General features: G+C 38.1%; 1 protein-coding gene across 3 annotated transcripts in view; it reads right to left on the minus strand.

Annotated features, from left to right (window-relative positions):
• Window positions 1-210: 210 nt before the first annotated feature.
• SH3GL2 (SH3 domain containing GRB2 like 2, endophilin A1) overlaps window positions 211-22650 on the minus strand; it is a 103703-nt gene continuing 81263 nt past the window's right edge. For 2 of the 3 annotated variants that reach the window (XM_074932599.1, XM_074932598.1), the window contains exons 2-9: window positions 19996-20064; window positions 17658-17730; window positions 12711-12854; window positions 10827-10960; window positions 9358-9516; window positions 7763-7866; window positions 4313-4443; window positions 212-1838 (exon numbers count right to left, since the gene is read on the minus strand). In XM_074932599.1, the coding sequence (XP_074788700.1) occupies window positions 1639-1838; window positions 4313-4443; window positions 7763-7866; window positions 9358-9516; window positions 10827-10960; window positions 12711-12854; window positions 17658-17730; window positions 19996-20004 (954 nt within the window). In that variant the 5' untranslated portion in view covers window positions 20005-20064 and the 3' untranslated portion in view covers window positions 212-1638. Of the gene's footprint in view, window positions 1839-4312; window positions 4444-7762; window positions 7867-9357; window positions 9517-10826; window positions 10961-12710; window positions 12855-17657; window positions 17731-19995; window positions 20065-22650 lie in introns of all 3 variants that reach the window. The other variant, XM_074932597.1, reaches the window with a different exon arrangement.

Genomic DNA, 22650 nt, shown 5'->3' on the forward strand with positions numbered 1-22650 from the left:
AATAAAATGCTGTGTCATAAGAAAGAAAAACAAATTTTAAGTTACCATGTCTTTAAGCTTTACTAGGAGGTTTGTGAACATCAGCATTCTTTAATGAGAAATAACCTTTGTCTACAAGATTGCATGCTGGTCTTCATGACATTAATTTAATGTGCTCAATGTTCAGTTTATCCTGTTTATGAGGGCCATTATACCTGTGAGTTTTAAATGACTGAAGCAATATGATAATGACAAAGTATTTCTCACATTTGTAAGAAAAAAGGAATATGCTTTATGAAACAAAATTCTTGTTAGCTGAAGTTAGCACAACTTATTGGAAAGAATAAAGTAATAATCCACAACATTATTCTAGTTATTCTCACAGCATTTATTTGAAATATCAATACTTTCCATGATGTAGTTTATACATTAAGCAGTAGGGAATTGTCTTCATTTCACATTATCCGGTACTGAAGTGGCATATTTGAAGCAGCACATTAAACCTCTGAAAGAGTCTGTACAATTTAGATAAATAGAACTCTGGATAACTAAACTAACAGAACTTCTGCAACTGTTACCAAAAGAATGCCAAGAAGCTAGGCACAGCACTGTACACACAAAGTGCAGGAAGGAGGAACACAAGAGAACCAACTAAACACCTGGGAAATGTTTTTGCATATACAGCCACATGTCTTTAATCGCTCAACACAAAAGATAACAAGTTTTATTTAGTCCTCATTGAGGGCAGAATATGCACAAATGATGTTCGAAGAACACATGGTAGATAGAAACGAATTAAGTGAGGGTTGTGTTCAGTTGGTTATTGTATTCCTCAGTGAATGAGTTTACAAAGGATATCTGGTGCTTAAGCAGCATGATTTTGTGCCAAGACTTGACAAGAAACAATTAATAAATGCCAGTTTTATTCCCCATCTTGCCCTCTTACTGGCATTTTGGTGAGCATGCTCAAAGTTCCTGAAGGGCAAATTCAGGTGGTTTGTGGTCCAAGGTTTTTACTATAGGAATCCCCATTTTATGGTTTACAGTTTACCTATGGATGGAAATAGGTCTTGTAACAGTAATTAAGAATATAAAAATGAGCAGAGAGCAGGAGGACACACAGCACAGTGGTTCACTTTCTGAGAAACCAGAGGGTCTACATTTACACTGTCTCTGTTCTCACAGCAAGCCATTTTGGTTGAAAGATACAATTCTGGTTAGTCAATATTAGACCTGTGTGAACTGTATCAATAGGAAGGGAAAGATGGCATGACAAGAAATCTTCCCTCTTTTTATAGAGAACTAAGACTGAAAAGTAATGCAGTGGTGATAGGCATTATCTTCCCAATATCACCTTCATTTCCCGCTACTTCACTGTGGGTTACCTGCTTTGCTTGCTATCATCTTCCCAGCTTCATCTCAGTAATGGCTCTGGTTACCACCAGGCCAGCATGGCCAATACACTAACCCACACTATGATGGCTCAGAAGATACCATTCATCACCACCACGTAGTATGACAACACGTAAACCAAAGATGCCTAGTGGGAATCGATGACTCTAACCACTGCAGTCTGCATTTGTAAGGTGTAAGAAGCAGCATTTTTAAAGCAGTGGTATTGACATGACTATCTGGGTCAGAGGTGGTGGATCAGCCATCCTAATTGGGTAATGGAACTAGAATATCAACATAATTGATGGGGAAGAAACCTGACTGGCCATGAAGCATCCCCTCATACCAGTTTTCATCAATCTGGTTAGTGAGGGTAATGATATCACCCTCTTTAAATCCCAGCTCCCCTTCATTTTCTGGTTCAAAGTCATACAGAGCTCGGCAGCATGGCTGATCCATGTGAACACCTATGGAGAATAAACACAGAGAAACAATGCGCTTAAAAGTCTCAACAGTTACAGCATCATTTTTATTTACTACAGATTTTGTTGGTTTTGGTATCACTCATTTGACAGTTCTTTTGATAACATCTAAATTTGGACTGCTATCAGCTTTTGGTAGACAACTATCAGCTTTTGGTAGCCTTCGTTTTTCGTACGTGACTGCTAGTATATGTCTGAGAACCCTAAAAGAATCAAGCTACAGTCAAGCCCACATCTAAAAGCATGTCTACAATTGGTTTGGAATCTAATTTTTATTTTTCTACAAAACACAAAAGATGAAGCAAAATCCTAATGTATTTTTCAGCTTTACTGGCACAGCAATGCTTTGTCTATTTACCTCAGGTAAGTAGTCTAAGGGGTAGCTTAAAACAACAGTGAAGACATAACAGAGGCTTTGTCCTTTATTTGGAAACTTCACTGGTACAGCTCTGCTGTAAACTACTGTATCCTCTGACTTTTAGTATGAGGTTTCCAAAGACCTCTTCTCCCCAACACTGATTACAGGGCCACAAGGACAGATTCAGAACAAGTTTGAAATTGAAATATTTCTAATACGCTAGTTCATTAACATGTGAACATAAACCCTTAGGATGACTAATGGGTATTATTATAAGTCATTAGTTATATGAAACTAAGAAATATTCCTCCCATTCTCCATATTCTGCCCCTCCCCAGGAAGTCTCTATAGCTTCAAGACTACCAACAGCAAAATTGTTACTGGTCAAAATACTTAGGATTTAGCAGTCCTAAACTGCAGGGAATTTTATATCCCTACCTGATTTTCCAAGGTAGAAGGACATGCACTTCAAGTGGTCAGAAAAAACCAACACATGCCACTCCACCATAACGACACTTCTAAGAATACACATTTCAGCTTTTTCACATATACGGGCTTCAGGATGAATAAATTTCAGATTCAAACTGTTTGCATATCCTTTTTAACCACTCTCTACGGCTAGAAGGCCCATGCTTAAGCTACTTTAGGACAAAAATATTTCAATTCTATAGATCTCAATAGAGCAAGTTTTCAAATGCCATATCTAATTATTAAATTATTTAATGAAATCTTCTTTCATGACAGCATATTTTACTTTATTTGTCATGAGGACTATTTTGTTGGCATCAACAAGGCTTACAACACTTGTTTGGTATCCTCACTGCAACCAGCTGAAATTCAGAAGACTTAGCAAATAAACTGTAATGACCATAGAAGATTGGAGCTTTCAATGAACCTACTCAAACATATGTTAAAGAATTTTCAAAGAAGAAGGGGTTTCTCTGAAACCAATAAAACTTCAAAAGAAAGAAGAGGAAAACACGAATGCCAAAGAGACACAGGAACATCAGACTGCACTGCATTAGCATAGACTAGTGTTCATGACACTACAGAAAAGAAGTGAAGAAGAAAATCACTAGTGGCATGAGGACAGCTTTAGCATGCAAGACTCAAGCCATGCTCATGCACAAGAAATCTTCATTGTATCCCCCTCCTCGTTAGCACAGTAAGGAGATCACTAGGAGTTTGCAAGAATATGAAAGACAATTTACAGTTGCAGGTGCTAAAGGGAGATACTGTGCTAACATCAAACAGTTACATCAGGGTGTGATAGGGAGGGAGGGAGGGAGGGAGGGAGGCAGGAAGGGAGGGAGGGAGGGAGGGAGGGAGGGAGGGAGGGAGGAAGGAAGGAAGGAAGGAAGGAAGGAAGGAAGGAAGGAAGGAAGGAAGGAAGGAAGGAAATTCTGAGTAAACATCTAGTGAAAAAAATCCAATCTTTCAAGGTTGAGTGTGCTAGCAATTGTGACTGAGGTAAACTGAGGGCAGGGTCTCTACAGCAGACAGCCCTCACCATAACATGGGATAACAGACAGTTACTGTGAGAAACAAATAATAAGGCTTTCTTAGTATGTGGTGATATGAAATAAACACTTCTTTAAGAGATAATTATGTGCTTGTGCTGCTCCCAATTTGACAAAGAAAATAACTCATACAGCTTTGTTGTTTTTTAGTGATTTTTACTTTCAAGCTCTTTATGTTGTAATACCTGGTTTTACCTTGAAAAAGCAGGATAAGGTTATGGAGGTTTTGGGGGGTTCTGGGTTCTGTATTTCCATGGAAAACTTCCAGTTGTTATTTTTAATTTCTAAATGCCTATTTTCTAAAGATCAGTATTTCAAGGTGAATTCAGTATGGCTACATCTCTCTGAGCTTCTAAATCTTTGACCCAAAGACACATTTAAAGCAGTGGATGATCCATCCCTGTTCTCCTGCCTGGGAATGTGAACACTTTTCAAAACAACAGCTCAAACAGCTTTCTCCTATACGAGCCACATTCTCATTTTCCCTCACTATGGAAGAACTAATATCTAGATTAGTTCTGCATTATAGCAAAACTTCAGACAGAGTTGGCTTTTTTTTTCCACATTGCTACTGACATTACCTGATGGTTTGGGTGTGGTGGCATGGGATATTCCTCCATTGTGCTGAGTATTGTCACCAGTTGTGAAATCCAGGCTCATACGAGGTTTGGGCTGGTATTCTCTCCTGGGCTGAGATGATGCCTCTTTAATTCTGCCAAAACATAAATGTAAAGAGTTAGTTTCTTGTTAACAGATGAAATGCACCAAAAATCTTTATTTCCATGGCTGAAGTTCCCATCCACCAATCATCCAGACTAAACAAGTTTTGGCATTTGGAGCAATTTTTTGTTTACAACATTAGTTTAAATTACCAGAAACTACCCGATGTGACTGTGCCATGAGGTTGTTAATTTTTCTTTCCCTCCAGGAACCTAGCATTTTGTCTGGCTTCCTTTTGTCTAACAATAACAAAGAACTTCTAATAGCGAAAAATCTGTTACATGATTAGAAATGCTTACAGAGGGCTGTACAAACAGCTCTGCCCCCATTTTTAGTAAGATTTTTTTTTCTAAACCTGGCAAGCCTTAACTATTCAGTTGGTCAATGCCAACTCTTGTCATTTTGTGAGAAGACTTGGGGATGTACTGACTTCAGTAGCAGACCTAATTAATTTTTAATTAGGAATACTTATTTCACAAAGGCACACAACTCGAGTTTTTCTGACTCTCAAAAAAAAAATTAATTTCAACTTGTTCTTCTAACTGAGAAATCTAGAATTTCTATGAAAGGGTACTTTTCAGATTCCAGGGTAAAAATCATGGGAGGGATGATGACAGAATCAGAGCAACTTATACAGAACAACTGCCACATATATTTGTAATACTCTATATGGAAGAACACTTGAGTAAAGATGTCAATACTTAAAGGACAGTTGGTTTTTCTAATCTTCTCTAGATCTGCCTCAGACTTGTTCATGGTAGCGTATCTTGGTTTACCTATGGAAAAGTTCTGCTTCTAACTTAAACAGTTTTGGTCCTGATAACAAGGGTTTCCTCACCATCCAAAATATTATCAATATTAGTCAGTCCCCAGAGCCTGCTCTTCTTCTTAATAAACAAAAACATAAGCATATTAAAAACATAAATTAATGAAGTAGTCAAAATAAACTTAGATGAAGAGGCTTTGCTGTGTTTCACTCGTTAAAATAAGTTACTTTCTCTAAACAGTAAAATTTTGAAGAAATACTTAAACAAGTTCTCTTACATTTAATGCTTCTGTGAAACAAACACCACTTTTTACAGATTATAAACCAGTAGATGACAGTCCCAGTGACTTGCTAAAAATTATCCAAAAGCTCAGCATGAGCCATGTTTCTTAAGGAAAGAAACATCTCCAAGGAAACCATTCCTGCTTCCCAGCTGCTCTGTAACAGTACTCTGACTTGTTACAGTCTTGGAGTACTGCAGCCTCCTTTTGGCTGATGAAAAATAAGAGTTTAAAAGGAAAAGCCTTTGCTGACCTTCCGGTCTTTATTAATTTTATTGCAAATCTCCCAATCTTTGCCAAGTTTCTAAAGTCCCAGTTCCTCGAATCATGGTATTTCAAGGAAGTTTATGCCTTCCATTAATGTGTAGAAGAAAAATTGCAGTTCCTGAAGAAAGTTTTGAAGCCTAATCTAAAGGGCCCAGAAAGCATAGAATCTCAAGTGCATTTTCAAATTTTTTACGTTTTTTGCAGTCTATCTCATATTTTTAAAAAATTCTTTGGATAATATTTTAAACAGGACAGTCTTAGCAGTTAGAAGACATTGTCTATATCAAAGAACTTCATAATCAAGTTTCATTCACATCTTTAAAAAAGTATCTAGAAAACAGGTAGTATGTGCTGCAGACGTCACGGAGAGTGAACAGCAACAAATCTCTCAGCTTAAAAGTAAAGCATTATTTATTTTCTGGTCCATATGGTCAAAACACAACACCCAAAACCCAGGGCCATGTATTCTTTGCCACCTGCATATCACCAGCAGGAAAATACAAGTATAATAGTTCAGATAGTAACAGCTCTACATCCCTGCCTAACCTATGGCATAAGTATATCACAGTGCTCTTCTTTTGTGTACGGTGGTGTGCACAAAGGATGAGATGTAGAGCCAGTAGACTACAATTAGGGATGCACGTAAGTTTATGCAAAAGATTTGCTTCAGCTGATCTATAATAGCACTCTGATGCACAGTTCTTGAAAAGCTAAAATCATTCAGAGCTGAAACTTGAAGCAAAGATACTGATGGTTTAAGAGAAGTTTCAGAAGGGCAAAGGATTATCTGAATTGATACAGGAAGATAAATCCGTTGCAGAGAGAGGTATGTTCACTTTATGGTGTAACTTGTGGACAACAAAACAATGCACGTGCTCCTGAGGATTGTTTAATGCTTCTGTAAAGTAAGTGAATTTGCAGTATTCATTTGGAAGTGCTGAAAATCATTCTGTTAGCTGTTTAAACAGTACCACAAACTGTATCCAGAAACAGCTTGCTGGGCAGCTTACCTACCAAAACAAGTGCTGCTTCTAATCAGAAAGAAATTTTAAGACTTAGAACTGTATGAGGATTACAGACTGTGTGCTCTGAGAAAATAAACACTGACAGACCCAGCAGTACCAGAAACTAGATGCATACTAATGACATCAGAAAACAGCAAAGAATCACGCATAATTAAAAAGCTGCCTTCAGAAGTATGTGAACATTATCTGCTCTTGCAAATTACATGCAGCTCATAAAAAGGGTTTTCCAGAATCATATGGACTAAAAATATCTTTGCTGTATTGTAAGTTTTCTTGAAGAAGGATGGCGGGGAGATGTTGATAAACTTTTACAAACATTATTTTCCTCCTTTCAAGGGGGTACAATCTGTTTTGTGTTGATAGAAACAAAAATTCTAAACTTCTATTAAAAAGATAATGTATCAATTGTGAGACAGCATTCACAGTTACAGAAAAGGGGATGGAAGAGGTATACCCAGCTAAGCATTGTATCAAGTTTGATCTGATAATAAAGCTGGAAAAAAAAAGAAGTATTTAGTAAGGTGGCAAATGATGGAGATCTCACCAACTGGCTTAGGAAGATCTTCAGGTAGATGAGAATGTATTCATTTTCAATAGGAATCATTAATATCTTCTCTCAGAAAGACTACTTTGTGAATACATGCAGGAATGGTAAAGATTTCAAGATGTAAGTCTCACTGACTTTCAATATTTATAAATGCTTGCTTTCAGTTAATTGAGTTAAATGTGATTTAATTTTTAGCTTTACTGAGATGCTTTCCTCAACTCAGTCCTCACTCACTCATACTCAGAAATATATGCATCTCCAAAACCTATAAAACTTAGCTTGTAAGTGCCTAATGAAATGGCCCTTGTTTTCATGAACATACAATTAACAAGTTGCAAAAGATAGCAGCACTGCATTCTACTCATAGGCCTTCTGCCTCTGTAAAACAAAAAAACAATTCATCAAACTTACAAAAAGTGCATTACCTATCTTCCAGCTTAGAAGTAACTCGCTGTAGGATCTGTGTGGCCTGCTTGTGGTATTCCAGCTGGGCTTGTACAAGAGCAGAAAGCTGGCTCACTTGTTCAATCTGAGGATTGACATTAAAACATCAGATTTTAGGTGAGTACTAACAGCTCAGCAATAGAAAGTAAAGACCACTGTCACACTGAAACTGTAAAGGAAGTTTTACTTATCTCTCTGAAAACATGATTCATCTTTGTAGTTTGTAAATAGTTACGTAACAGTCTTTATTACCATTCCTATTACCATGGTTATGACCTAGTAACTGCAACTCTTCACCACTGATCATCTCCATGGCTCACTTGCATGGACAGCAGCCTACAGACCTACCTCATTCAGCAAACATATGAAAGTAAAAACGAGACTGTAATGAGAGCATAATACACTTTCTCCCTCCCTGTAAGGGGCACAAAACCACAACATGCTTCTGTTGTATTCTGGCCTGTGAAGCAGACTAAACCAGAAAGATACTATTGCACGTATTCCTGGACGCAGAATAATTGTAGTGAAGGCAGATAGCATTCTACTTCATGAAGGAAAAAATATGCAAAACTCTTGTGTGGCCAGTGCAATTTCTAGCAGTTTCCATAATACACAATGCTGCAATGGTTAATGCAGGCCAGCACTATCTGGCCACACGGGGCTGGATATTACAACAAGGATTAGAACTGCAAACTTTTTATACTTCATTTCAGCACAGCTATACTTAATTTCTAACATGCAAGTATTTTCAGGTTTGTTATGGCTCCTCTACAGCAGTTTGGTAACAAAATGAAGAACCAAATAAGATGTGATTTAAATAAATCAAATTGTTTACTTTAACAGAAATATTTAATCTGAGTTTCCTTTGACCACATGTTCTGTAAAACAGACTTCAGATGATTGGGTTTTTTTCTCCAAAAGAGATAAATTTTTATTCTCACTTGATTTTACAGTTTCAACATTAATTATAAATAGAAGATTAAAAAACCTAATAGATGCTCAATCCTAAACCTGTAAGCAAAAAATATGCTGCAGAGCCAGATCTGAGCAGTCACATTAACTTTGGCTTTTCTATTTGCTACTGTATCTGGTTACAGCAGAGACCATGGGGTTGTGAGTTCATAATCTCTGATCTTCACCACACTGATCTTTCAGCAGCTCACACATTTGAGCAAAAGCCTTGGCTCAAACCCTAAAACCACAGCTAAGTAAAAGTAATGACTTACATTTACATAGTTCTATGCAGGACCTTATTTTGGTATTGTAAATAACACTATGCAGTTAAGAAGCACCACAATGCCACAGAGTATTTATGTTCTTTAGCTCAGTTACCTATAAAATACCTATAAAATTAGTCCTACGTGTGCATGCTGTACATGAGTATAGCTTCTGAGTCTCTCACTGAGTCCAACAATGAAGCAAGTGCTTTCCCACTGTATAGTGACAGGAATCTGTGGCATCATGGATTTAACAAGGCTTTCAAGTTTTAGACTACTTTAGACTGCCTTCACTGCCAAACCAGTATCTTTCTCAAATTTTTAAGATTCGGCTCAGAGATTAACAAGGGCTATCTCACATCCATCTCCAGAAGGTTGAACATGCTTGACTCAGCAATTTCTTTTGATTCATCAAATTTCTCCAGAGCTTGGCGAAGTTCTTCATCAGGGAGCTTGCCCTGTCTTTTCTTTTTGTAATCAAAATCCAAGCGTCGACCCTCCATTTTCTTTAGGTGATGCTAAAAAACAAAAACGCAAATGCAAGCATAGAATAAAGGATGTTTTGTAACTATCCTTATACTGCACTGAAGTCAGATAGACCATGTGTATTTGCAAGGATGTGCTGCTTGCTGTGTATCAACCCTTCCTCGGGGAAGAAATACGGAGCAATGAAGTAGGTGGTTTTATATATCATTTAGGAAGCAATGGTGCGCTGCTGTCTATATGACAGACCTTCAACACTGAAGAAAGGCCATGCAGAATGGTTAACTGCAATTGCCAGCTGTATAAAAGATATATGAGCTTCTAGCTTTTTAAGTCCGATGAAGAATTACCTGAACACTACGGTTATTCCCTAGTTTTTTAAGAGAAAACTCTATTAAAAGCATGTTAGTACATTTTTGCCTGTGCAACAGTTCTCATGAACAAAGCAACACAGAAAATATTTATATCTTTTCCATCAGACCACCAAAGGATCTAAATGTTATCTTTCATTAAAGATTTTCTAGCTTGGTAACTGATGTGACATTCATGTCTATCTGTTTAGCAGCTGTCACATCAGGCTGGCCAAAAGTTAATGCTACTAGCATGAGAATGACTACTTTAGGTGTTTACTTTCCCTCAAAAGAATCAATTTGTCATCTACTGCAATACTTGAAACTTGGACAACATTGTAAATTATATCAAACTGCCTAAGACATCTTTCTTCCACATATATTTAACAATATGAAAGCTTTAATTAGCTCAGACAAACAGTTACTTACACAGATAAGCATTTGCTGAACTGGGAGGCACTTTTACTTCCACAATTACAAAACTAGGTTGTGTCTGCAGAAGTATGTGTGCAAACAGATTTCTCTCTGTAAATGCTGGCTGGTTCTTGGATAACTAATTACGTAATTCATGCAAGCAAACAGTGCTTGTGTTTAAAACTCCTAGGAATGTTTCAGACATAATCTTCCTACAGACAAGAGTAGTGCCAGTCTAGAGGCAACTACTGAAATGCCCTCACATGTCAAACACTAGAAAATTGAATGTAAACATCTGTTCCACTAAACAGTGAAACGAGCTTTCAAATGGTAGGATTAGCGTACTGTGTTCATGCCTGCATAAGGCTGACAATGTTAACGTCAAAAATGTTAGAATTTTGATCTTTCCCTTTCTAAATCATCAAAAAGAACTGGAAAGTAAAACTCAACCTAAAAGAGACTAAAATCAGATGATCTGCAAAGCTGAAAGCCCATTTTAAACTACACAACTAACATAAATTTTGAACATATACACAGTCTGCATTTGGCACATTATTAAAATGCCACATTATGGGGAATACCTGTATTTCCCTCAGATCTTTGTCATGGAGGTTCTGAAGTGGATCAATGAAATTTTGTTTCACTTCCATGTCTAAAGAGTCCTTGACCTCAGAAAGCTCCTTCATAGCTTCACCCACATCTGCAAGTGCTGGTCCTGAAAGAAAAGATGTCCAGTTTATCTCAACATAACTTAGTTTCAAATCACTGTAGAATTAAATTGAGTCATGGAAATGTCAGTTAACATTTTAAGTCTCAAGTTTATGAAAGTAATAGAGTAAGATGCACTGTGTGAAAGGGCAACATGGATTTTACACTTCTGCAGCCCCCAGAGTTTATGTCTTGTAACTCAGCTCAACTTGAGGGTCCACACTGTGTCCTGACAGCCTTCTCCACACCCCTCATTGTCTGTTCATTCCTCACTCTGGTGAAACAAACATGCTAGAATTATCTGTATTTGTATTATTTGTATTTGTATTATATGTATTTGCTCCAGTGTTGCCATCACCAGACACTGGACTGCATATAGAAATAGCTGTATTGCAAGTCTGTTTGTACCTGTGAGACTGGTGACAGTATTAAATGTAAAACTTAACAATTTCACAGAATTTTTTGATGAAACTATCAACTTCATATGCCTACTCAAGTACATAAACTTCAATAAGAATTAGCTGCCTTTTGTTACTTCCTCCAAGATTAACTTGAGAGCCTTAGAAATTACCACTCTGGTTTACCTTCTCTGCATAAAAACAAGAGCAAGATGCTCAAAAATACCCTCTTGGTTTGAGGTGTAGGTTGGTGAGGAAAAATCAACTTTCAAAGAATACAAAGGGTCTGAAAACCTAAAAATGTGATAAATCAGAAGGAGCTTTGTCTCCCAAGCAGGGTTTGCCAGCAATGCACTGAAAAACTAGAGAGCCTGCCAGACCTGGATTAAGAGTGACAAACTGCCATAATAACTGCTATTAGTTATGAATGTGAAAATAATTGCTCTATCTATTCTGCTGCATGCTACTGTAATCATCAGGGAATATACAGCAATTTGCACAAACTAAATTCTATTAGTTCTTCATTTTCCCTTTAAAAATGTGTTTAAAATTTAGCAAATGAGAGGCAACCAATTAAGAAAACAATTCAGTAGTCTTTAGCACAAATCAACCTATATCTGCCAAGCTAACTAGTAAATTATATAAAACAAAATGAGTAAATTATATAAAACAAAAAAGTACCTTTTCCATTGCAGATGCCTTTATGCCAAGAACAACATTTAATCAAGGTTCAAATAGGAAATAGAATTTTCATAGTCCTCTTTGAGGGTCCTGTGTGTTGCCATATAAAAATGGCCACAGAGAAGCCCACACAAACCGGATAGAAAGACAAAGGATCATGTCATGAATATGATCTCTTCTAGTTAGACCTCTACTGGTGAAGAACACAATGTTAAATCTCAGTTTAACATTTCTAACTCAGGAAGCTGTAAACTCATTTGGGTCTTGGAGGGAGGAGTGGCTGACAGATAGGACAGGAGTATTCAATAGTGCCTTAAAATGTGGAATTTGGTCAGAAAAAAAGGTAAAAGTCTACTAAAAATCCTTTAACCTTTATTCCTTGCCTGTAATGAAGACAGTAGCATCATTTATAAGGATTCTGAGGACAAAAGGATTTTGTTATACATATGAATAGACAACAATATGATTTCTGAACATGTATATTTTTCATCCCAACACATCCCCAGAAACATAATCTACAACAGAAAGCCTAAAGCCTATATGGATATGGGCCGAAATGGAAACAATTTGACTTTCATGCACAAGAAAAAATTTCTAGTCCAAATCCACAAAAGATACTCAACAGGTCTAGACCGACTTTAAAGGAGAAGTCTGATGAAGCAGAACTCTAATGCTTACCAAAGTTGCATTCTTCTCCAAGTTCTCGGCCAAATTTCAGCATTGCATCTGCTAGCAAGGCTTCAGCCTGAGGGTAACCTGGTCCCTTTTCCTGGCCTCGAATTTTTGACATAGTGTTGATCATGCTGAGTTTAGCTCTGGAAGCTGAAGCAGACAAGTGACAGAGATTAAAAGTGTGCAATAGTTTGACTACACAGGCAGGAAAGCACCCTTTAAATTTATCTGAGCTACCTACAATGTATTTGAAAGACGTAATCTAAGTTTAGGACTAAGCCCTGGTTTTCATCAATTATTTTTAGAGCAAAGGAATGAAATGTTTTTGATCACTGACTTTTTTTCTGCTGATAGGCCAGAGAGGAGGCTCTGTCCTGAACTTTAAGCAAAAGCTTCTCTTGAAATGACTTGGACAGAAGAAAGGTCAGGAACACTCTCAAGATAGCATGTTTGACACATGCTACAATTCAGACAGAAAAATCTTTAGGCTATACTCAAAATCTTAATCTTAAAATCCTCAGGTACCAGATGGACAGTAGATTGAGCCAGTCTTCCTCTCAAGGAAACGCCCAGACTAGGTACACTCAAGATTAACCTGTGGTGCCTCACATTTTTAAATATCTTAAAGTTTTTCTCTTGTAGAATATTAAATAAAATCTATGTTCCCAAACACGATGTTCAAGAAACAAACACTTTTTTGCTTTTTATGGGGATTTGGGGAAACTTCAATAAGGTTTTCAACTGTACTTTAGCTTCTACTTTATTTCAGATACAAAACTGCAGATCAAAAGAAAGCACACAATTATCATAACTGATGAAAACAAAGACAGTAAATGTAAAAGAACGAATGTGCTTCATGATGTGCTTTAGTGAATTTTTGCAACTACAGAATGGGAATGGCCTGCAGAGAGTGAATTAATTAATGGCACTTGACTTCAAATTTTGCCAGCTAAATTGTATTGCCAGCAAAGTTGACTCAGTGGATGTTTCTACCTACACTGTGTGGGCTACAGGAAAGCTGCTATGAATGCCTCTACCTTCCTCCTTGCAAAGGTTTGACTTCATTAGTTGCTCTTATGAATTAGTATTTCTGTTTACAAAACATTAGTAGCTCACAGTGTTGTGTGCTGATTTCATTGGTCAAAATGCAACCTTGCACACATTTCTGCAACAAACCAAAACATTAGCAGACTGTAGTCAACAAGTGTTTTGCTCTTAATTCATTGCTGAAAGTGCTTATCAAGAGATGGTTCTTGTTTCACTTTATGGCATAAAAATGTATGCACAGACATAGAAACAGAAACAGACACAGAAAAATCAGGCAAGTGTCATAGAATTTATTTTGCCTGAGAGCAACTATGAAAGGATAGCATATTTTTAGTATATAGTAATTACAGTTTTTTAAGCTTTCTCACTACCCTTAAGTATCACTAGATCATGCTTTTCAGCATCTGAATTTCTTGATGCCTTCTGTTTCTACCCATTACAAAACTGCAGTCAGCAGACTGGCTGACTGTTCAGTATAAGAAACTGCATTTTAATGAAGTGTCTGGCCTTTAAAAATGACATCAAAATGATGGTGGCAATGGGAAAATATAGAAGCACAAAAGGAACTAAGGCACAAAAAAAATCAGTCAGGGGAATGGAGGCAGCAAGCTGAATTAAAACAGGAACAAATGGAAGTATTTTCAGAAAAAAAAAAGGAAAAATGTAAAGGAATATAAAAAAATTAAGTGGCTATATTCTGGACAGGCAGTTAAAGAGTAAAAAGTAAAAGATACAGGAAAGAAAGAAAGAGATAAAAGGACAATAAGGTAAGGGCAAGAAATAAATCATAAAAAGAAGAAAGGTAAGCATGAAAAATTCATGCTTCAATGATTAACCTAATAATTAGAATCCTGATTTAGCAGGAAATCTTAGAATACATCCACCAGTGGTCTCATTCACTTTTCTTCTTTTAAAGTTGACTCCAGTAACTTCCATGCAAGCAGAGGTAAGTTCATGCCTAGTCACTCTCAAAATCCCGTCCTGAGCCCTTTCATTCCTATTGCTTCATTGTGCCAGTGCCATGTGCTTTCTTCTCTAAGTTATGTTTCAACCTGAGTGAGGACAGGCAGAGATGTACAAAACACCACATGGAAGTGACCTGAACGCTTGATTCTTTTTCCAGTTGAACTCCCTCTCCTTTACACTGACTTTCATGGTGTCCCTAATTACACCTTCGTACTAAGTGTTAACAGAGAGCCATGGTGAATCATAAAAATACCACTAAAAGAATTTGAAAGAAACTTCAGCACTGGGTTCAACTGATCATTCTTCGTACTCATCTTCGAACTACATTCTTGTTCACCCTGCACCTCTTGACATTATGATCAGGCACATCTGCATGGAAAGTCTTTGAGACTTCATCCTGCTCAATTTTAGTTATCAGCTATTCTTCAGGTTTTTTCATAATTGAGAAGTCTATCTTTTTCATTCACACTAACCTCAGGCCAACAACTATTTCAATAAACTCACCTTCGTCTTTAATTTCCTCTTCCCTTCCCTTTCTTTCCCCTTTCCTTTTCCCTTCCAGCATTAATTGACTGTTAAGTGAAGTCAGACAATGCTGCATACTTCATTTATTGATCCTTCAAAACACCAAGAAGCAACTGCTTTCTAGCACTGCAGTACTGTTACCGAAGCATATATATTTTTTCAGAGCATATCTTACTTATCAAGGACTACGTGCTACATCCCAAACCCTCTTCTCCCTACCAAAGCCAGGTAAACTTTTAAAAAAAAATTCTGTTAAATACTGCTGTTAAAGAAAAAAAAATTATTAGATTTTCCCACTCCTCCCAATGTAATGTTTCTATTTTTTATGAAAATGAGAAAACAAACAGTAAATACTAGAAATCAGCATTTTTGGTGCCCCAGACAAATAGTAATATAGTTGTAGGGAGAATTTTAAAGAGGAAGTTTTTTATTTTATTGAAAAAAGTAGTTTTCCATACAATTCTTCTCACTATAGGAAGCCCTTTTGCAATTGTCATAAAACAATCTAAGATCAGGTGAGAGCTGAAAAGAGTCAGTCCTCCTTTCCTCTTACTCCATCTGCTACCATTGCCCAGATGTAGAATCAATAACATGATATCATTTGATATGCAAGAAGGTAAATCTTCCTCCTGCCTACTACAATTTTAATTTTCTGATCCTAATTGCACATGACACAAGCAGATGAAGGGATGTGTAGCTAGAGTATGGAAAATGCTCTTTCCAGCAGCACTGCAAACTTACATTAGCCTGAGGTGCCTGAAATCACACCCTTAGCTACTTCCAGAAATTTTGCTCTCTGCCATTGCTGTGAGCCTCTTTCATGATTCACTGCAATCATAATCATTCAGATGTGTCAGGAAGGCAGCTAGAGAAGCACTAAACGGCGAAAGCTTATTACTCAGTGTATACGATGTTGCACAACAGCAGCGTGACAGTAGTTAACAATTTTATCACTAGCCCCATAATGATTGCCAATCCTACTGCTTTTCCTGCAGAGTGCTTGTTGATGATGAGAAATGAAGCTGTGGACTCAAGTCATAAACAGTATTTCATCTGTTGACATAGAAACTGTTCTGGTCATCATTATTTTCTCTCTAGCAGTTCTTGAACTTGGAAATACTGTTCCTTGTTTTTTCAAACCATTGGCAGCATCATCAAACTATCCTCCTTTCTTCTGCGGTCTAACATAAAAATATCATCAATTAAGCAATACCAGCAACAGTCTTTCATCCTACCACACTGGAGTTACAATATTTCACACTGGTTCAAATTTGTTTCCAGCTATTATCAAACAAATTCCTCACACTGAATGGGTGAATTTGGTCTGTATTTCCATGAAACTCTAAGATACTTATGGTAGGTAAAGGGCCTTATTTTACTTCCAGGCTAATTTTGCACAAGCATAACTCTGTTGATACCACCAGTGAAGCTGGCATTAACTTATGTTAGTATCAAAACCCTTATGTTCCTAGATCACTATGGAAATCTACAAGTTCTTAAATTCAATGGTTTATTTGATTTCAACAGCTCCAGATCACCCCTCCCTGTGAGGATCCTTTGGCAAGAGAGGAGCGTGCAGCTCTTCATCAGTCCAATCACAAACCCCTTCTTTCATCTCCCTAAGGAAACCAATCATTTATTTCTATCATGAAATAGAGTATTTCTATTAGTCATCTCTGATTACGTCCATTGTCTCGAGTTTGACATCAACAGCTCTTTTGCACCTTCCCTTTTGTAGTAACTCTAATGAGGATGAGACATCTTTAGAGGACCAGGTGTTATGTCTCTTACTATGCCCTGGAGGAAGTTTCTTCAGAACTTTGTCTTTCTTCCCCACATCAGCAAGGACTGCCGGGTCCTTCTCCCTCAAACATGGTGAATGACTGTGACTGCAGAAGAAAGAGATGTCTCATGCAGACACCCCCATCATGCCTGATCCTGATCCCTACCCATGGGGCTGATTGCCTGGCCTTGGCCAGTCACCAGAGCCAGGGAGGTACCTGATGTCCAGGGCTGCTGCTGTCCCTGGCTGGAGCAGTGGCGTGGGCCCTGGCTGCCAGGCCCTGCTCTCTTGCCTCTGGGGAGACCACAGCTATCTCCAGCTCCCAGGGAGACCCCCATGCTCAAACAGTGCTGACATTCAGAAGCCTGCATTTGGTTTCTGGGCATAGGCTGCCCCCTTACCTAAAGCAGGAACACACAAAAGGAAAGCAAGACTCAGAGCCAGTCTCCATTCAGCCTAACACAGAAGCCTGTACTCATCTCTGTCTTCTACTTCTCAGTAACTTCAACAACTTTGTGTTAACTCTTAAATGTACCAATGATGATGGGATCTGCCTCAGACTATATATATTGGTGAGGAAGGGTATTTTCAAAAAGTGCTGCAAGTACTGTGAGACTGTGAAATTACATTACCTGGATTGGGCTGAAGATACTCTATCGTCTTTGCCATTATTTCCATAACTGCCCTGCTGGTAACATCCACTTTCTAAAGGACAGAGAGTTAAACAAAAAGAAACATGAAAAAAAAGATGTTAGACAAAAGGAAGATGTTTTTCTCTCTTCTTTTTGTTCTTACACATTCTTTTAACTCTTCTTAGAATTATATTTTTGTGTCCCTGAGAACAGCCCTAGTACCAGAGTGGTGGCAATACCTGGAAAACTACCAAAGCACAAGTCCACCATTTCAGTTTATAGCAGATCTATTCTCAGGTGAGGACATTAGCACAAAATACCTCAGGATGGTTAGGAATTTGATATGACTCATTGTACTGTGCTGGTACTTTACATCACCCTGGGAAGCGTCCACAATAGGGAAAAATTTTTGATAGAACAGTCACTGAAAACTACCTGAAGAATCAGGCATCTTTGGTCCCCTAATAAGTGGCAAAAAGAGGGGAAAGCATATGTCAATCAAAACCAACCACCAGTGATAAAATGGGCTGTCTACCTCTTTCAGAGTGACTAAAATTGGGTAAGGAAGACTAGGTATCTCTCACTTTACAATGTGAAGAAACCTATCAGCATGGATACACTGACCATTTATTTCCCCTGGCTGACTCCATGAAGAATTATTTTATATTTTGGAATTTAAAATACTTAGAACGGAACAGCATTACTTTCTTCTACTGCAACAGGAATTCTTGCCTTCTTACAAAGTACTTCACATCAGCTTTCTAAGCTGCATATGGCAAAGTACGCAACTATTTTCCCTCACAGAATCAGGCTTCAAAGAAAAAAATGCTGCTCTGGCAGATTTGGGGATCCCCATAACCTGTCCTGCACTCTGCATTTATGAAGACACACTGTGTTTCTCTGCAGGGTAGCTTGTGTTCCACAGAGCAAATTCCTTTACCATAATGGCAAGTTCCTATTTTTAAAAAGAACACCTGAGATAGGCTGGTTGCAGCATGCTGTGATTGACGTCTTTTCTGTTTCCTGTTGCCACTGCCATCTGCCAGGTCTTGCTCTATGCTTTACACAAAGAAGCAGAAGAGGTCTGCCTGGCCTAGGAAGTAGCTGAACTGACTGGTAGAAAGCCCAGAAATGGCTAGAAGACTGCAGAGAAGAGTGGGGGTGAGGGAACAGAAGGCCAGGGATAGGCAGAAGGAGCATGTCCACTGCCTCCAGAAAAGCTGGCAAGGGACAGAGGGCCAGGCAGTGGAGTGTGGAAGCAACTGACGAGTTTACTCCATTATCTTCTCAACTCACAGTGCTCTCAGCTCCTGGGCTGCTGACCCATGCCACCCAGGAGCATCACGTGGGACTGACCCCTGGCTGCTGCAATGTCCTATTTTCCACTCTAAACCTTGCTTTAGTTTTCTGAATCTTTGTTAACATCTTCCAGTCTTGATGGCAGTGCCTATACTCGTAGCACATTCAAAGGCAAGCCGGGTGGAAGGGGAGAAACCTACTATGCAATTCTTTTGCTTTAAGAAGTACAAAAGATATGCCCTTCTCCTTTGTTTTCCATTCAAGGCTTTTTCCCCCATCTCACTATACAAATGCACAGATAAATAGCTTCTGTTTCTCTTGATCAGTTGTATGTCAGGTACGTACCCTACAAATCACCTAGCACTAGCTTGTGTTACAAGATTTGACAGCACAATTCAAAGTCAAAGCCAGAAAAAAGCCTGCTCCTACTGATCCTTCCAAATGAAATATTATCACTGCCACACACAGCTGTGGCTTTTTTTTTTTTTTTACTCTCCATAGAAACACTCAGCGGTACCACTGCCAACCTCACCAAGCAGTATGCTGGGGCGTTAGCCCCATCTACCTAAGGCATTTTGCCAGTGGAGGCTGCCTAACAGGATCTCTGAACCTGTAAATGTGAAGCTGTGAATCTCAGTGCCACTGCCAACCCACTTCAAGCAGACAGCTCTTGCTCCTACTGACTGATGCTCAGGGAGCTAAGAATTACAGACAACCTATGCCACTGAAATGACCATCTTGTAGACAGAGTCTCTGTTTTCAGAGATCCTTTACAATGGTTTAACTGAAACCAATTTGTAGCTGACATCAGCCTCAATCTCTGAATGAAATGCTGGCATTATAAAGAGTGCCATATATTATGTATGCCTCAGTTAGAAAGCAAAAAGAAATAAGAAACAGAAAGCTCAGTCCTGCTGAATAAAATTTAAGTCTTTCAAAATTATTTAAGTGATTCAGGGAGAAAAGGCTTTGAAACTCCTGTCCTAGAGAGGAAAAACGAATGGTAATAACAAATATACACATCTGTATTTAGACTTACCCTTTCCATTTCTTTGAAGTCATCATCTAGCTTGGTTCCTTCTGCACCTCCAACTTTTTCACTCACTTTCTGCAGTTAAAAAAACAATAAACAGATTCAACAATAACTGAAAAATCTAGTCACTGTGTTTTCCTGGGGAAATGTGTTTTTCTTCTGTAAATTGGTACAACAGTCGGACATATTTTTCTTTCTGAAAAACTTACTTCAAACATACTTCAACTTAAGTTAATCAGAAAATAATATATTGCTGCTTAAGTCTAAGAGACTCAACCTTCTGCTGGTGTCAGAAGTACATACTGTCATGTCTTTGCAAGATCACACCTCTGTTTCTCTGTTGAATGAATGTCTGTATCTTGGAACTTATCAAGCAACCTATCAACAATGATCTATGTGTATTCAGCAGACAGAAATATCCATGGTTCTGTGTGCTGATGAAAAAGGAGGTGACCTGACAGAATGACCTGTCAAGGAATGCTAAAAAATTTCTCATCAGAGTGAAAAATGGCCCCAGCTGCTTTCCTCATTGTGTATCAATGCAACACCAAGGGTAATAATCACAACTAAGAACAGAGCAAGAAAGTCCCAAGGCCTGACTCCAGCCACCCAGAAAGCAACAGGCACCCACTCCTGAGAACTCTCATAAAGGTACTTACTCAAGCCACAACCAGACCTTCACCACTGAAAATCAATTTTATAAATAAAAGTGATAGGCCAATACAAAAATCCCTACATTCACACCATGCAAGAGCTTGAGGCTCACATGAGTTATATATAAAATATGCAGTTGACAGGTCTCTTAAAAAAAATGAAAGAGAACTTTGGTATCATGTCTTTAGCAAATACTCGGGTTTTTTTAATAAAATACTCAGTCTGAAAACTAATTGGAAAATTATTTTGTGCTACTTTTTCATTTCTCTGATTCAGTGGAACACATTGAACAGAGTTTCCTTTTACTGTCAGTAAAAGTGACAGTAACGGATTTGAATGGTAACTGCTATGCAGCACCATTCAAAATGGATTTTAGCAATTGTATCGTCAGTCACAAATTGTTTTAGTGGTGTAATTCCACAACTAAGTCAATTGCCTATGATCCAGTGAATGTACTAATCTTTCACTGGGCTGGTATTTGTCATAAGAAATTCATGAGACATATGACTTTGTTTTCTATCCATTTTTAGCTCTTTGTACTGCACACCATTTAATTTTACAGACTTTCCTAGGTGCCTCTGAATCATCTGAATCACCTTTAGATTGTTTCAACTAAGCATAGCTACTGATATCAGTGAAGTGACTCCTGCAATAAACAAGGAGAAATGAAAGAAAAACTGTACTTTATTTTCCTCTTGATTTCAACCACTGTGTTAATTCTTTTAAAGCTTTCTTTTAGTATCAAGAGGAGGAAGGCCCACAGTCAATAACTCACATGCCATTAATAAAATACAGACATTTGATTAATTTCAAATTCACTCCAGTTCACTCCAACAAAGCTGCAAGTGCAGTATGGCCAAGCACTTACTAATGCGGGCTATAATTATCTGTGCAATAGAAAATGGCTATTAGATCTGTTTGTTTTCTGTCAGCTCCTTGCAAATTAGTACCCAAAATGCTGCATTAATGAGACATCAATACTATGAAACATCATGAAAATAATAAAGAACTTTATTTATCCCTCATCATGGTTTAAACCCATCCATCAGCCAAACACCATGCAGTCACTCACTCATCCTTCCCTGCCCAGGGGATGAAAGAATTGGAGGAATAAAGGGAGACTTGTAGGTTGAGATAAAAAATAGTAATAAACCAAAATAGCAATACTAGACAGTACAAACAGATAATGCACAATGCAACTGCTCACCACCCACTGACTGACACTCATCCCATTCATTACTGGCTAGTGATCCTGAAATACCAAGATCATGCAATCATAATCCTGGAAGCGAGAAAGAACCCCCCCTTCTTGCTGGCTGCCCCTCCTTTATATACTGCGCATGACATTACATGATATAAAGTACTTCATGGGCTAATTTGAGTCCGGTGCTCTGGCCATGCTCCCTCCCAGCTTCTTGTACAATTGTGCACAAGCAGAGCATGGGGAGCTGGAAAATCCTTCATTTCCTAGCAACAACTGAAAACAACATCTTTCGGCATTCTTCTCATCCCAAACCCCATACTGAATCCAAAACACAGCACTATTCTAGCCACCAAGAAGAGAACTTCACTATACCTCAGCCAAAACCACGGCACCCTCATTCCTATACAGAAGAGATGTGCAAATCCATGTCGATACTCTCTTGTCATTAATCTGAATGCAGGTGAGTTTGCGTGGTCTGTATTACTGAAATTGTGCCTTGCTGAGATTAGTGAAGCACCACAAAAAAATTGTTGCTGTTAGGAACAATTCTGCAGTGGACGAAGGATAGATTAAATGTCCTAAAAGGTGCTATTAATTTGCAGCTTCTGTGAAAGATGGTAACCAAAGAAGTATAAAAGACCAGAAGCTTTCTTAACCAATCCATGACTGAATCTTCTGCAAATGGACCTCCTACTACAGATAATATAGCAAAATCTGCATAGGAACTTTCTACCACAAAGATTTCAGGTCCCTCAAAAAAACAGTATGCAAATATGCTAGCACTTAACTATTCAAAACAGACT

Source organism: Athene noctua, chromosome Z (genome assembly GCF_965140245.1).
Source record: "Athene noctua chromosome Z, bAthNoc1.hap1.1, whole genome shotgun sequence".
Classification (NCBI taxonomy): Eukaryota; Metazoa; Chordata; class Aves; order Strigiformes; family Strigidae; genus Athene; species Athene noctua.